Source organism: Dermacentor albipictus, chromosome 2, assembly GCF_038994185.2.
Source record: "Dermacentor albipictus isolate Rhodes 1998 colony chromosome 2, USDA_Dalb.pri_finalv2, whole genome shotgun sequence".
NCBI lineage: Eukaryota > Metazoa > Arthropoda > Arachnida > Ixodida > Ixodidae > Dermacentor > Dermacentor albipictus.
The window spans coordinates 18,279,475-18,295,354 of record NC_091822.1 but is presented as its reverse complement, the minus strand read 5'-3'; the positions used below and the strand labels follow the sequence as shown (position 1 = coordinate 18,295,354).

The 15,880-nt window shown below is 48.8% G+C and overlaps 1 protein-coding gene across 2 annotated transcripts in view; it reads left to right on the top strand.

The window, feature by feature from the left end:
• The window catches only part of LOC135918435 (uncharacterized), a 72,950-nt gene that overhangs the window by 16,719 nt on the left and 40,351 nt on the right, over nucleotides 1-15,880 (top strand). For both annotated transcript variants that reach the window (XM_065452078.2, XM_065452077.2), the window contains exon 2: nucleotides 113-348. In XM_065452078.2, coding sequence (XP_065308150.1) covers nucleotides 113-348 — 236 coding nt within the window. The remainder of the gene's footprint in view (nucleotides 1-112; nucleotides 349-15,880) is intronic.

The window sequence follows — 15,880 nt, the reverse complement described above, 5'->3', positions numbered from 1 at the left end:
CTCCATTTTATTGCGGGCCGTTACTGAATGTGACAAAGGTGTATTCGATGAAAGTGGGGAGCCTTAGGGGCCGGATGCCAATAAGGTCCCCGTAATCCCTTCCTGGGCGCAGTGTCGCTCAACCAGAACTGTGGCACGCGGTTCGGCAACGGGTCGCTGAACAACGCCACCGAGCCGCTCTCGTCGGCCATCGTGACGGCGACGCAGTTCCGCGACCGCCGGGCGGCCACCACCGACGGTTGCAGCACGGAGATCGGGGCCTCGTCCAGCGAGAGCATGATCGTCTCCCTCGTCGAGATGAACCTGCGACAGGGACTGCTCAACGACTCCTGCATAGACTACGTCAACGTAAGCGACCGTGGGTTCGGAGTGGACTGCGTACCTGCACGAATGTGCCGCCCTTGTTTACTGCCTGTCTCGTTTGCTGCTTGTCCAATAGCTCGCGCGAGCGTAATTCGTTCAGACCGACGAGAATGTTCCTCGAAGCTCGCCTGTTTCAAGTTTTCTTTTTCGAATTTCAACATATTCAACACAACGTTAACGTTGGTGCTGTAATTCTCACGCACGATCTTTTCACATGTTGCGTAAAACTGGCGATAAACTAGTTGTTTTTCTAAAAAAATGATTCGGGGGTTTCTCCTACTTAAGCGCAGTCCGGTTATGGTCAGAGGCCTGATCGGGAAACTCCGTATCAACTTTCATACCACATGGGGTTCTTTGAACCTTCTTTGAACAGGTTAAAGCGCGTTAAAATTACTTTCCGCTGTCACGTTGCAAACGTATTTGATTATAAAGGGTCAAAATTACGACGGTTGTGATGCTTCAACGCTTTCTTATTTTGTGAGCCTATGCGAGTTCTGACGAAAGTACAGTATTCCGGCCTATATAGTTGCAGGCGTTACGTTGCACCCAGTTCGCTCGATGGTGAAAACCATAATGCTTCAGCGTGTTAGGATGGTAACACATCTGACTGTGCCCGAACGTGCCTTTACCGTGTTTTCTTTTGTAGTTTAAACATTTTCACAACACTTAAGTTACCGATCCTACGCTGAATGGAGAGGGGTGGCATAAAAAGCACAGAAAGCCGTCCGTTTGATCGGTAGTGACGATCGGTCTTTAAAATCAGTTTATGAATTAGAGTTTCCGCAGTCGCCAGCAGCAGCCGAATAAGAGAGAGCGTGGGAGTGAACGCTTGGACGAGGAGGCGCCCATGAAAATAGGTCCCTTTGTCGAAAAGTTGGCATGAATTATTGACCACGACTGTTGATCGCTTTTAATGTCTCCATCTTCCTGCAATCCTCTTTGTTGTTTGCAGTTTAGTCAGGACAATTACATTCGGCTTAATGTTCACAAGAACCTGCTTCAGCAAATGACTGTATTTATGCTGAATTGTTAAAGTTGTTATAAGGTCCATTTATATATTTTGAAAAACGCGTAATACACTGCTTTGAGACTTCTCACCAGTAAAACGAATGCAGATAAAAAAGCAAGCAAAGAAGCAAGCAGACCCGCCGCGGTGGCTTAGTGATGATGATGGTCATGGGTTCGATCCCGGTTGCAGCATTTGCAAGGCGGCCAAAGGCGAGGACGCCCGTGTGATTTGATTTCGGCGTGCGCTCCATGCGGCCGAAACTGATCCGGAGTCCAGCACTATATGGCATGGCTCACAGCATGATCATGAATTTTAAAGTTTATAATTCAGCATTATCATCAAAGCAAACGGAAAGACGCTAAATTATTATACTGCCACAGATGCACTCCTTTAAGTCTTGTTGGTGACTGGTTACGAATGATCGCTGCTTATCACTTGATCACTTTCGCGTAAGACACGCCTACTAGATCCAAACCTTTGTGAACTTTCTTGCCAATTTGATGGCGAGATATGCGCATCTAAAACGATTGGCCCGCCCGACGCGAATAGCGTGGTAAAATTTGTTGTCTACACGAGTACGAGCCAAGAATCTCGGAAGTAGGGAGGTGTATCTATAGAAGCCTTGTAAACACAGCCTTCAACTTTGGGCGCTTATAAATTGGAGTCAGTTAAAAGTACTTTGCTTTTATTTTGATGGCTACAAGTACCCCTGCTTAGATATATTTTTCACTCATTGTTGCTATAGTGTTGCTGTCTCACTACCTACACTTTATTGCTTGACACCTGGGCAAGTACACGTTCAAGCTGGCGAAGCGCTGGCAGTGGCCATGCTCGAAGTCAGGCCAGTTAGATGCTAAATGGGCATACTTTTTTATTTATTCTGTATCTATACTTTATATATTTTCAGCTAGAAGCGTTGATCTTTACGTGGTATACTTAAAAAAGTAACCTCCTGGATTCTCTTCTGGACCTTGAAAGGTGCCGTTTATTGTGCAGTACGTAGCATTACCAAAAACCGTAGAAAACTTTGCGCTCTTTCGAGGCTGTCTCGTCCCAATACTTTCCTCTGTTTTGCGTGGCTTGCGGTTTTTCTAACGCTGTGCTAACGGCAATTTCAAGGTCACGAGCCGAACGTCGCGAGTCGCGTGCCAAAGGGTTCCCGAAAACGAAGTAGCGAGCGCAGATGATTAAAGAAAGTAAATGCACACACGAACGACGAGCATTACTTGGGGGAAGCGGCCGTGGTGGCTTAGCGGCTGTGGTGCTGCGCTGCGAAGCACGAGACCGCGGAATCGAATCCCGGCCACGGCGGCCGCATTTCGAACGGGCAAAAATTGGAGGACGCTTAAGCTTCGCCTTCAAGAGTGGAACGCGACAGCGTTCCTGTCGACCCGCCAATGGGTGTAAGACAATGGGCCACAGGGCAGCCATCACTTACGAGGCGCCCTGCATCGGACGCGGTGAGCGTCGAGCCATATGGTCGAGCAACGTGGCGTGCGGCGCAGCAACGAAAAGTGTGCCTGAGCAAGCGGAACGAACCAAAGAACTCGGTATCTCGGAGGGGGAAATGATGCACGCCAGCCAAACGTTGTGATCGGCACGGCCAGAGAGATAGACAGATAGTGATCTAAAGAAAGGAAGGACGCTTGATTCTGTAGAGGGAGCAAGGCGAAGCGTTGTCAGGGGAGATAGAGTCCGGGAGCGACCCGCCTCGCACAGCTCCAATGCGCGCGTGGCGCGCCATCTGTCGGGGCAGCGCCGTACATGGAGAGGTGGGGGTCTTCTGTGTTTGCCGCAAGATGGCTCTGCGTGTGCGGAAAGCGCAGAAGAAATGCAGCGGAAACGCACTTCGCTACTCGTGTAATTGCGACTTCTGTAAGTTACATGTTCATAATTACCGATATACACCACAGTATAACCTTCCACGGCTTGTTTCGAAGGCAACACCACATTCACTAAAGGCGCGTTTGTACTGCTTGGAAGCATCGAACTCGTGGCTGAGTGGTAGCGTCTCCGTCTCACACTCCGGAGACCCTGGCTCGATTCCCACCCAGCCCATCTTGGAAGTTGCTTTTTATTTATGACGTGCCTGCCGTGATTTATCGCTCACGGTCAACGCCGCAAACGCCGACACCGACGCCGACGACACCGGCTTTTCTGCGACACGAGCTCCTTAACGCTGTCGCGTTAAAATGCAAACTCGCCCGTGTTCCATGCATTGAGGCCAGGTTAAAGAAACCCATTTGGTAACATGATTCGGGAGTTGCGCACTACAGCGTGCCTCATAATCATATTGTGGTTTCGATACGTACAACCCCAGAATCTAGTCTAAATTATTTGGGCACAAGCACGGGGCCTCATTCACGCCCCGTCACAGACAGTGCCGGCGCGGTGCTTTACGTAGGCTGTTCAGCGAAGTGTCGATGCTTTTTATTTCGCAGTGACAAGGCAAAATGAAAAAAAAAGGAAATTGCAGGACGCTTAAGCTTCGCCTTTAAGAGCAAGCTTTAGCTATGGCCCAACTCCGACGCGGCCTATTCAAATAAGTGTAAAACGCAAAAACATTTTTTCTGAGGTAGCATTTGCACCGATTTTAATAAAATTTGTTGCATTTGAGAGAGAAAGTTAGATTCTAGTGACTATTGCAAGCGGAATTTCGATTTAGGGCCTGAATTCCGTTACAAGTATTTTCAACAATTCGAAAATTTCTAGAAGCACAAAGTTTACAAATTTATAATTTAAATTAAACTATGGGGTTCTACGTGCCAAAACCACTCTTTGATATTATGAGGCACGCCGTAGTGGAGGTCCCCGGAAATTTCGACCCCCTGGGGTTCATTAATGTTCACCTAAATCTAAATACACGGGTATTTTCGCATTTCGCCCCCATCGAAATGCGGCCGCCGCGGCCGGGAGTCGACCCCGCGATTTCGTGCTCAGCAGCCCAACACGATAGGCACTGAGCAACAACGGCGGGTTAAAAATTCATAGCTCTGCATCAAGAACATATGTCGCGCTTATGTGAACGGCATCCATTGGATGAGTGAAAGTGGACAAATTTGATATGCCATTTTATATGTTACGTAAATTTGTTACGCTGCTTACAAGGGTTCTGCAAAAGCTATGTTTCCATGTTACCAATATTATTCAGATTAATGTGTGGCATATCAATTTCGTCTGCTTTAGATGTACTATTACTTCAATTCAGAGAATCGCATTATCATTTTTCGTTGCTGAGTTACGGAGTTGTAAACTTGATAGCTTCTCTTTTGAAAATTGTTTATTTTGCCGATTTTTAATAGAATATTGACAACATAAAAAAAATTCAACACGAACAGTCACTATATATCTAGTATTTCTTTTAAATGCAACAAACCTCGTCAAATGTGGCACAGTGGTTGCCAAGGAAAACGAATTCTCCTTTTACATGTATTTAGGTAGGAGCACCCGAATTAAAGCTTCGAGTGGAACGCGACATCATTCAAACGTTCCCGGCAAGTGCAGCGTATGCATCCGCAACGTTTACCGGGAAAGGCTCGCGGCGAACGCTATGCAGGAAGGCATAGCGTTCGTGTCGAAACGTAGCTTCTTGCATGGGCCGCCGTGCGGTAAAATCCATTAGGCTTCCAAACGCAGCGCCATTCTTAGAAATTTCCGCCGCCCCGCTCTCCTCGGCGTTTCCCACGCCTGCAGTGGCCCAAGCCTCCTCCGCTCCCCCATTGGCCAATCTGTGTCACGTGGAAGCACGCGACACGCTTTTGTATTTTTTTCCTTCCAGCGTACTCCGACCGCCATCGCCGACCCAGTGCGACAAAAGTACGCGCAGACGGATTGATCGCGAGTGGTCGCGCAACTCGCGGCCGTTTCGATGGGGGCGATATGCTAAAACACCGGTGTCCCGTGCATTGAGAGCATGTTGAAGAAGCCCAGCTGGTCAAATTTAATCTGGAGTCCCCCATTACGGCGTGCCTTATATCGTGGTTCTGGCACTTAAAACCTAAAGTTCCTCCGTACACTTTTCCAAAAGCGGTGGTGTCGCGTGGATAGAGGGGCTTTAGTAAAACCCAAGTATCATATTTTTTTCTCTGTTTTGTGTTCCTTGAGCGTTCCAGTTAAAGGAACCCTGCTTCCTTTCAAAACATTACAATACAAAAATACAGACGCACGTAGTATACAGATGTAAAATTAGATCTTCAACAAAAGTGTTGAGGGGGGTGGATAATTATTTTCGGAACCTCTGTCCAGCTGTCCCATTAATTTCGTTCTTGCTATCAAATTCCAACCACTCGCACTACCAAAAAACTAAAAAAAACTATTTATTGTCATGGTACGTTGTTCAAATTATCGATACTGTCTACGCGTGAGTGAGTGAGTAAAGACTTTATATGAAAACAAGGTATTGACGGGTGACCTTGTTTTCAGGCAGCCATGAGCCCCTGGGCCCGGGCGGCTTCTTCAGCTCTCTTGATGACCTTGGCCTGCAGGTCAGGGACGGAGCTGAGCAACACGGCCTCCAACTGCTCAGTATTACTTATTTCGTGATTTGTGTGATTTTTCTGCTGGGCACGACCAGATGATATGGAACAGATCCGCATTTTTCTTACAATGGTTACATGTATTAGGGTATTGGTCCGCGTAGTAGTGGTGGCAGGCTACGGGGTTGGGGTATGTTTGTGTGAAGTCATCTCCAAGCTGCTTCGTGTCGCTTGTTAAGCGATTTGTGTGCCGGCGGGTACACTGCCCTGGCTAACCTGTAGTGCTGAGTTATTTCCTGGTAACTGACCATGCGTTCCCTCTCTGATCGTAGCGTGAGCCGTCCGGGTGCTCGGTTGGCGAGTCCTCGAGCAGCGGTGTGGGTGGCATCGTTGCCGGGTGTAGGGAGCAGTGTGCTGGTACCCAAATGATCTGAATTGGTCGGGGATGTTGGTTGGTGTCTAGCATGTGTTTTACGGGAGCCGAGATGCCACCTTTCGCAATATTGCGTACTGCTGCTCTGGAATCGCTAAGAATGGAATGACAATGTGTGGAGGCTATTGCTAGAGCGATAGCCGCCTCTTCCGCTGTTTCAGAGCTTCTGGTGCGGATTGAACCACCTGCGCGTATTTGACCTGAGGAGTCCACCACTGCAAGGGACACACAGTTAAAACGTTGCTCATGGCTGTCACATCCCATGCATGAGCAAAAGGCGCGGAGCATAAGCGATCCTGCTGGTAGGCATTGCTGGCCCCACAAAGTTGGAATCGCTCATGCGCCAAACAAAAGTATCCTGCAGGTACGTAAACGAACGTACGGAACCACGTGCGCGTACTTTCACGCAGTTAAAACCTGGAACTGAGGTAATTACGCGCTTGTTTGAGCACACCGTGTGCATGCTTCGTGTTTCAGCAACACGAACTCTCAACGTGTGGGCGCTTTACACCTTAAATAATGGTCCTTCTCTAATTTTTTTGCGCAATTACAACACATTATTAAGGCCAATTACCGACTGGCGAAGCGAAATTTCACCTCAAAAACTGTTCCGCAGGGCTCGAACGAACTTTTCTGCGGATTTTCTCCGGTAGCGTGTTAGCTGTCGTCAGATGCAGCAGGACCAGCATAGGCGGCACCACTGTCGAGGCCGCGCCGAGCGTGGGAGTGGAGCGGAGGAGTACGGAAGTGGTTAGCGCTATCTTTGGAGATTGAAGGGTGCTTTGCGATGCGGTGAAGCCCCTAAAACTTCGTAAAGTAGCCAGATGCTTTGAAGAATGCCGCTTCCGCCTCGGGCGTTCTGGACGAGGCCGACGCCGCGTCGCTATTGGCCTAATAGCATCACGTGGGCTCTCGTGCCGTGCATCAACGCCACGTTTGCTCGACAAGCGTCTATGGAGTGGCGAGGAGCGTATGATGACGCCATTGCTACGCTCGAGCAGTGTAGGCGGCGCCACATTTGAGGAGGGAGCGTGAAAGAGAGGATAAACTAGGAGGAGGGAAGGCGGAGGAAGAGAGTGTTGCTACTTTACGAAGTTTAAGGGGCTTTTTGATGTGGCGGAGGTGAGAGCCATCTGGAAGTATTGGAGGGATGGATGTTATGAGCGTCCCCTTTGGAGGGGGGTGGTGGGTTGCGCCACCAAGCTCTTGCTATTATGCTGCCTAATGTCCTACCTAGGTTAAACAATAAAAAAGAAAAAAAAGCACTATGAAATTTCACAACCAAATTTTCTCATCCCCTATTGCGAACTGTGCTTTTGTACGTCTCCGTTTTTTTGTCGTTTCCCTACTGTTATTCCACCAATCCTCCAGTCGCCTCTTACTAATTCCTAGTGTGGACGTTTACTTTTCCACTGCTCTGGCTGAACCCAAGGGCTTCAAGGAGACCATTGGTGTCTAAATCGACCACTGGGTAGACGTCTTCACATCCTAATAATATATGCGCCATAGTTTCCCTTGCTTTACCGCAGCAAGCAAATGCTTCTTTTTTGTTCTTATATCTCGATTTACAGGTGCGTGTTCTAAGGCATACCGATCTCGCTTCGAAAAGTAATAAGCTTCCCTTTGAATTATCATAAATTGTTTTTTTCCCCATTTCGTTCTTTCCTCTTAAGTAGTTACTACTGATGGCAAGTTTCCTTTCCATTGCCGCCACCCATGAGATTATTTCGGCCGCTCTGACTTTCCGATTGACGTTCTTTGTTGCTGTGTTGCCCTCCCTACAGGCGGCATACTTGCTGGTCAGCTTTCTAGTCATTTTCTTTCACTGTGAATCCGTTTTTCCTCTACAGATACCTGAACACTCTCCCAGCCCATTTACTTTCTTCCATATTTCTCAGTCGTTCTTCATACTCAATTTTACAGCGAGCTTCCCTCACTTGAAAACTTGTCCAGTCCATATTACACTGCACAGCTTCATTTGCAGTCTTCCCGTGAGCGCCGAATGCGAGGTGACCCACTGACCTTTGGTTCACATCAAGTCCTGCTTGTAGCGCTAATTTAAAGCAAACAACCACATTGTCAAAAGTAAGTCCTAGAGCTATTACACCTTGCCACTACCTCGGAGCACCTCATACCTATTGTATCCCCTTAGCGCTCTGTGCTTTATTATGGCTGCATTTCTCTTCCCCTTCACTGTTATTGTTTTTTCTGTGTTTCCATAGATCCATTGCTTGGTTTATCCATATACCGAGGCATTTATATTGTGTTACCCGAGGTATTTCCTGGCCCTATATCGCCACTGTCTGTTCACTGTTTTCATCGAATATACCATAACACCTGATTTTCTAACACTAAATTTCAAACCTAAATTGTTGCCTTCCTGTCCACAGATATTAGCCAGACGTTGCAAATCACTCTGCTTGTTTGCGAGCAACACAATGTCGTCTTCATAAAATAAACCTGGGAGTTGCTGCTCTATTACTGTACCTGCCTGTTTGTATGAGAGATTAAACCCTATATTACTTCCTTCTAGCGCCCTCTCCATCCTCACCATGTACATCATAAACAGCAGCGGGGATAAAGGGCACCCTTGCCTCAGTCCCTTGTTGATATGAACTTTCTCCTCACTCCTCACCCCTTCCCATTCAACGCAAACAGTATTTTCTAGGTAAACCTTTCTCAAAATTTGTAGACAATCGTTACGTAAGCCTTCCCCTTCCAGGATATCCCACAATATGTTGCGGCCCACGTTGTCGTGGGCTCCTGTAATGTCTAAAAAGGCCACATACAACGGTCTGCTTTCTGCTTTTGATATTTCAATACACTGAGTAAAAACATATAAGTTATCTAAACGTCTACCTATTCTGAAGCCATTCTGATGTTCTCCCAAAATGCCACTATTCTCTGCCCATGCTTGAAGCTTTAATTTGATTACCTGCAATGCTAGCCTGCATTTTACCGATGCGAGCATTCAACCGTCTATGCGAGCGAATTTCAACTTTGTCCCCAGTACCTTTAGAAATTTAATTAATTCTACTTTGTCGCCAACTGTCTGGTATTCGTCTATCTTTTAGAGGTTTTTCCCCTGCTTTCGCCAGAGCTTCCTTTCTTTTTCGTCCTAGTTCATTAATCAGCCTAACGGGAACCTCGTCTAGCCCCGTGGCTGTGCGCTTAGGAATTTTCTCTTCCGCTTTCTTCCAGTTTAAATTTGTCAGCACCAGCTCCTTTTCCACTTGGGTTTCTTTCATGCTATTTTTTCCTCAAGTACAACCTCGTCATTGCCTTGGAAGGATTCAGCTGTTGCGTTTCGGATGTAATTTATTGCCGCTTCTCCTTCCAGTCTGTTTTCATCTTCGTCTAGGATATGTTGTTGTATTGTTGCTGACTTCCTGTCTAATAATTTTATGTGATTCCAAAATATTCTAGGTGCGGCCTTCTTTTTCTCACGCATTTCTGACAACCAACGTTCACTTTCACCTTTTAATTTTGCTTGCACCAGTATTTGAACCATAGACTTTTTCTCCCGGTATATTTCCCATTTACTGGTTACTTCACCCTGTGGCAGCTGCGCCTTCTTTGCCTGCCTGTGCTCTCGAGATGCTTTCTGTCGTTCGGCGATCGCTTCTCGCATCTGCCTGTTCCACCAGCTTTTCGGTTTCTTTTTTCCTTGCAAACGAACATGTTGTTTCTCTTTCGTATTTCTGTCATTACCAAGCTTAGAAACTCACTATATTCCCACTCTTTATTTGACCATTTTCTAAGTTCTTCCTCAACTGTAGTGACTATATTTGTTATTTTTTGAGCGTGCAAATTTGGACTGGCCATTTTGCACTCCTTGCTCTCTTTCCGAACTACATATCCCATTTTCAAAATGATACGTTTATGGTCCCTCCCTATGCTGCTCATCAATGGCCATTTCTTTCAACTTATCATTAATTCTTCCTGTCATCAGACAGTAATCAATGGTTGATTGCCGGTTTCCTACATCCCAACGTGATCTGCCCTTCACACTTAGGCCCTGCATTCACGATAACGAGGTTATGTTGCTCACAAAGGTCCAGCATTGACTTCCCGTTATTGTCGGTATAGCCCTCTAAATCCTGTATGTGGGCATTCATGTCACCTAATAGGATAATTTAAGCACCATTCCCGAAACCCCTAATATCAGCGCTTATGCGATCCACTAACTTTTCCTTCTTCTCTGTGCAATTATTTCCGGTCGACAAATACGTAACACCTAGCCACGTTTTTTCCCCACTGATTGTACCTGATAACCAAAGATGCTCTTGAGATTTTGAATTTACTTTCTTCCATTTGGCTCCCCTATCGATGAACATTCCGATTCCCCCTCCCTTTCTTTCCGACTTTGTTCTATTGCACCCTTCCCAAACATAATTTTCAATCACTGGCGGCTCTTCTGAATCTCTGAGGTCCGTTTCTGTCATCGCATACACTCCTATTTGTTCTCTGTGTAACTGCTCCTCAATCTCTGCCCTCTTTTCCTTTCTTCTGCCGCCCTGCATATTTATGCATCCTATTGCATGGCGAGCTCTCTTTCTTGCTTTCCTCCTTTTTCTGTCATCGACGGTGATGCTCTTCTGAGGTTCCCCTCTTTACTACCTACTCTTGCCTCCTGAGCGCCCGTGGGCCCCCAAAAGAAGCAACAGCGCGACCACCAAGTCGCCAGCCCACTTCTCGTGCCAGCCTGTAATTGAAGTGGATCCCGTCTCGTTTAAAACTTCAACGCCTTCTCACTTCCCTGTTTACGTTGAAAACCTCGAAGTTTTCTCTCGGGTTATTTTCCATATCGCCTCATCAGCAGCCAGTACGGTTCTTTGTATGTGACTGTCACGTACAGGCACCTCCGGCACCGTGCACACCACGATCTGTACCTGAGGGAATAGCTCGCGCAAGTCGTCCACCCCTTTCGCCAAGCGCTGGGCTAGTCCTGGCCCTTTCCTGCTTAGGACGTCATTTAGCCCACTTGCTACTACGACAAGGTCGCGGACGTGGGCTAATTCCGCGAGCTTTTCTTTTTGCTCGCTCCATGACAGACTCCACTGTCCGCCCCAGAAATGTTCCTACCGCCACTCTTTTATCGCCTTTCACCCTCTGCACAATCCGCCTGTTTCCCGGCGCGACGGCGCATGTGTCCTGCCCTAGCGGATTAGTCGCAAGATGTTTTGGAAGGAACGCGCGCGCGCGGCCGCGGGGCCAGATATCGGGGCAAAGTACCCCGAAAAAAAAAGAAAGCTCTTGGACGCGTGCTGTTGCAAGCACTCCTACCATGTACTTCGTTGAAACTACTGGTAGCTCGACGTCGGTGCGGTGCCGGAAACGTGCGTAAGACTGTAACTCCACTTTAAAACAGAAAAGGGCCAGCGCTTCATCCGGACTGCACCGTGAACCACGTAGTTGCCGCCTTGCATTAACGGCTGCCAAATTTATCGATAAACCCCTGCGTTATACTTGGGCGACACTAGAAAAACACGTTGCCGACGCAGTCTTCGTGCAGCGTCGGCCCGCTGCTGCTGGTGGTGGCAGTGCGCGCCTGACCATGTACTATTTTGAGGCGTGGTAACAATTGGTCTATACAAGACCGACAAGACGCTAACGCCGACAATTGGCCGACTGTTCTGCACTGTCATTGAGACCATTTGATTGTAATAGGCCGACAACGACGCAACCGACGGGTGCAAGTTGTCATATAGCGCGACGGGCTTTCGTGTCGACAGCACCGACAAAAAAGCGTGACGACCGTGATAGCTTGACCGAACTCTACGGGATCAGCCGTCGAACCAACATCGTGATAGCTGCAGCTCATTCACTCGCAAATATAATTATTCGCGCTCAAAATGCGTCGACATGCCTTCGAAGTTGAAATGCACTAGCTTCAATCCTCTCAAGCCATGCACGTGAAGTCTGAGTCAATGTTGATCCTGTTTGGCGAAGTTTCGGTTAGGCCTGACCCCGTCTAGTTCGTGCACCCGGTACCGATGGAGCTGGACTTAAAAAATAAGCAATCAGGACGAAGGAAACAGCTGTTATAGTTAGGTTGCGGCCCTATAGCGCTTTGATAACTACTCTTCACTTCGCATGGCAGGTAAAGAATAAGCGGCAAGCGGCGACACATCGCTGTGCCAACATTTTGTACTTTGGTCACCGTACCCGAAGTTGCCGGTCGCATTCCCGTAGATGGTGGGTTTGTGTGTGTTATGCTGACATTTCTTAACTCCAATAAAGCATTGTTTGCCTCTGCGTCAAACAGGACAGGAGAGACAGCGCATTCGATACAGCAGCGTAAACTCGCTCTGTTGCCAACGGTGTCAGCAATAGCATCCGCCTTTTTGCGAGAGAACTACACGGCATATATATGAATTACATGGCATATTTAAGTATACATAAGCCCGTAGTATATTTGTGTCTGGATCACAGTCGCAGTTTTTTAAGGGAGTCGGCCGCTCATACTGACTCGTCCGTGTATTTTGCTACGTTTTGAGATTATTTCATATCAGCGATGCACCGTTTCTACAATCCCGAAGCTTACAGCGATATGAAGCTGTAGAGGTAAACAAATGCACCGCTTTGGCAAATCCCACGTGGAAGGCTGTGCTCGAAGGCTTCTTGAATATGTAAAAGGAATACAAACAGCGATGTGCAATCGCAGACAGCGACAACGAACTCAAGGCAGCCGCGTCGGCAGACGGAACTCGGCGTGCCTTTATCGGCCGCGCTGTTACCACAGCAGCGCACTCAGGCCTGTTTGCCCACTATACTCGTTGGGTGAACGACATGCTGCCCCGGGGAAACCATTAATAATTAATCGCGATCCACGAACCGCACACAACCGACGTACCCTCAACAAGGGCACAGGTACACAAATCAACCAGCGAAATCCCCCACACCCTTCCAAAACGTTTCCAGCGGCATGCGTCAGAGGGCAGCACAGGAACATGAAAGAGGCGGATTGCTTCTGCGCACCCAGCCAGGTGTGAGTCGCCGGCGATAATCACTCTTTCACTCTCTCCTACCTCTCCCTGCTTCTCTTTGTCCTTTTCCGTGTGATTGGGACTCGATAAGGGGCACATTCCCTTGTGCCCCTGTTTTTTCCGCGTGGCAGCCTCAAGGTAGGTGCCGCTCTTTCCAGCTAACCCTTCACCACGTTGCACGCATTCCCCATACTTTGCTAGCCCTTCCCCTCCTGTCACGTCGGGGGACTGCCTTCCATTGTCACGCACGTTCTCGTTCACATGACGGCCCTGTTCAGCTTTTACTCGGCTGCTTCAAGTCTTTTTTCAACTACCTTCCGTGCATCACGCTCCCTGTTTAGCTCTTTGAGCTCTTCCACCTGTTTGACAAGGTCTTCCTGGAAGGTCTCCATTCTCTGCAGCCTAGTATTGACATCACAGTGGGTGCCGGTTTACTCGATTCCCTCTCCACTCTCATCCGTGCCCTCATCTGCCTTGAGAGACCCCCGCGCACTGCCTGCTTTCCCGACTTTCTTTACATGTACTGCACGGATTTTTCTGATGCAAATACTATAATAACATAATAATGCAGAGCACGTGCCTTTTAGTAAAAAACCGATACGCACACGGTTCAAATCCTCAAAATGTGTTTCAAAGAAACGGGCGCGCCGCACTGTGGACTCAGAGATATTGCTACGCAACAGCCGCCACAGTGTGGCTGCACTGAGGAGAAAGAAGACGACGTGGCCCCGCTTGATATAGCGTCGCCATCTTTGCCACCGTTGGTCTACGTGTAAATATATTGTAAATAGACTTGTACATCAGCTACACGTAACACTAATTTGGTGGAGGTGGACGTTCCCCGTATCCGTCATGGAGCTTCGCAGCGGTCGCAACGGCGTCAGTGCATCTTCGGCTCCTGCTGGCGTCACTTCATCTACGCAACCGTCTCGACCTGCAGCCCCGACCTACGTCGCCGTTTCCCCCCCTCGGGATCCTGGTGTTTTCAACGGAGTCGGCAGTCCTGATGTTGACGACTGGCTCCGCTTATACGAACGTGTCAGTACCAGTCACAGGTGGGATTCGACTATTATGCTTGCGAACGTTCTTTTCTACCTCGACGGAGCTCCACTTGCATTGTTCCACCCTGACGAAGAGGAGATCTCGAGCTGGGATCTCTTCAAAGAGAACCTTCGCGACCTCTTTGGCAATCCCTTCGGTCGTCAAGTCAATGCAAAGAAAGCCCTCGCCACACGTGTACAGACGTCGACCGAGTCCTACGTGTCCTACATTCTCGACGTCTTGGCCATTTGTGCCAAGGCTGACCCGACCATGTCTGAGGACGATAAGGTTAAACACGTCCTCAAAGGCATTGCTGACGACGCCTTCATTTTACTGGTGTTTACCAACGTCACCAGCATCGATACGATCCTCAAGGAGTGCCGCCGTCTTGAGCATGCTAAAAGCCGCCGGGTATCCCAGCACATGAACGCGACTTCCCAACACAGCTGCTACGTCATCCTGTGACGACCTCTTCCACCAGCAGTCGCGATGTGACAACTTGACCCGCATCATTCGTCGTGAGGTCGAAGCGGCACAACCGGCGGCCCCTTCATTCCCGTCACCTGATCATTCTCCGGTGACAATCTCCTTGATCCAGGCAGTCGTCCGCCAAGGGTTGTCCAACGTCGGCCTGCAATCCATTCGTTCCTTAGGCTCGGAACCTTTCTCCACGCAGTTCCCCACCGCGCCCTTCTTACTTCTCTTATGGACAGCGCAAACCCTCAGAATGGCGAACCGTGGACGACAAGCCGATCTGTTTTACCTGCCGACGCATAGGACATGTCGCTCGCCACTGCCGCAGCCGCTGGACTTCTCCGGTGCGCTATTCTCCTGATTACCACCCTCGCCCCTCTAGCGCGTCCTTTCCCTTCGCCCCTTCTATGCCCGCTCCATTATCTGACCCTGCGACACCTTTGACACGACCCCGCTACTCCCGCTCGCCTTCTCCTTCGCGTCGTGAATGTCGTTTGCCCCCGTCATGCCATGCTCCTTCTCCGACCTACTCGCCGCACCCCCGGCCGGAAAACTAGACAGTGCAGCTTCTGGAGCTGAAGCTGCAAAGACGACATTGGCACGAAATCCTCGCTTCACCTTACCCACGAACAAGAATCTTTTGGACGTTCTCGTCGACAATGTTCCTGTGTGCGCATTGATTGACACCGGGGCGCATGTGTCCATTATGAGTGCTTCTCTTCGCCGTCAGCTCAAGAAAGTTCTGACGCCCGCGCCGGACCGAGTTGTACAAGTCGCCGACGGAGGGACTGTCGCTATTGTTGGCATGTGCTCTGCCCGCCTCATCATTGCTGAGAGACAAACCGTCGTTCTCTTCACCGTCATCGAGCATTACCCTCACGAACTCATTCTCGGTCTGGATTTCCTCGCCCATCATTCTGCCCTCATTGACTATTCGGCCGGCTCACTTCGGCTTGACTTGCCTCTTCTTGCCGACCATGTGGACCCGCCTCCAAGCCGTTTGAGCTGCATGGATTTTATTCGCCTACCGCCTCAATCTGTGACACACGTCGACTTGTTGTCCTCACCAGCTATACCTGACGGTAATTACGTGGTC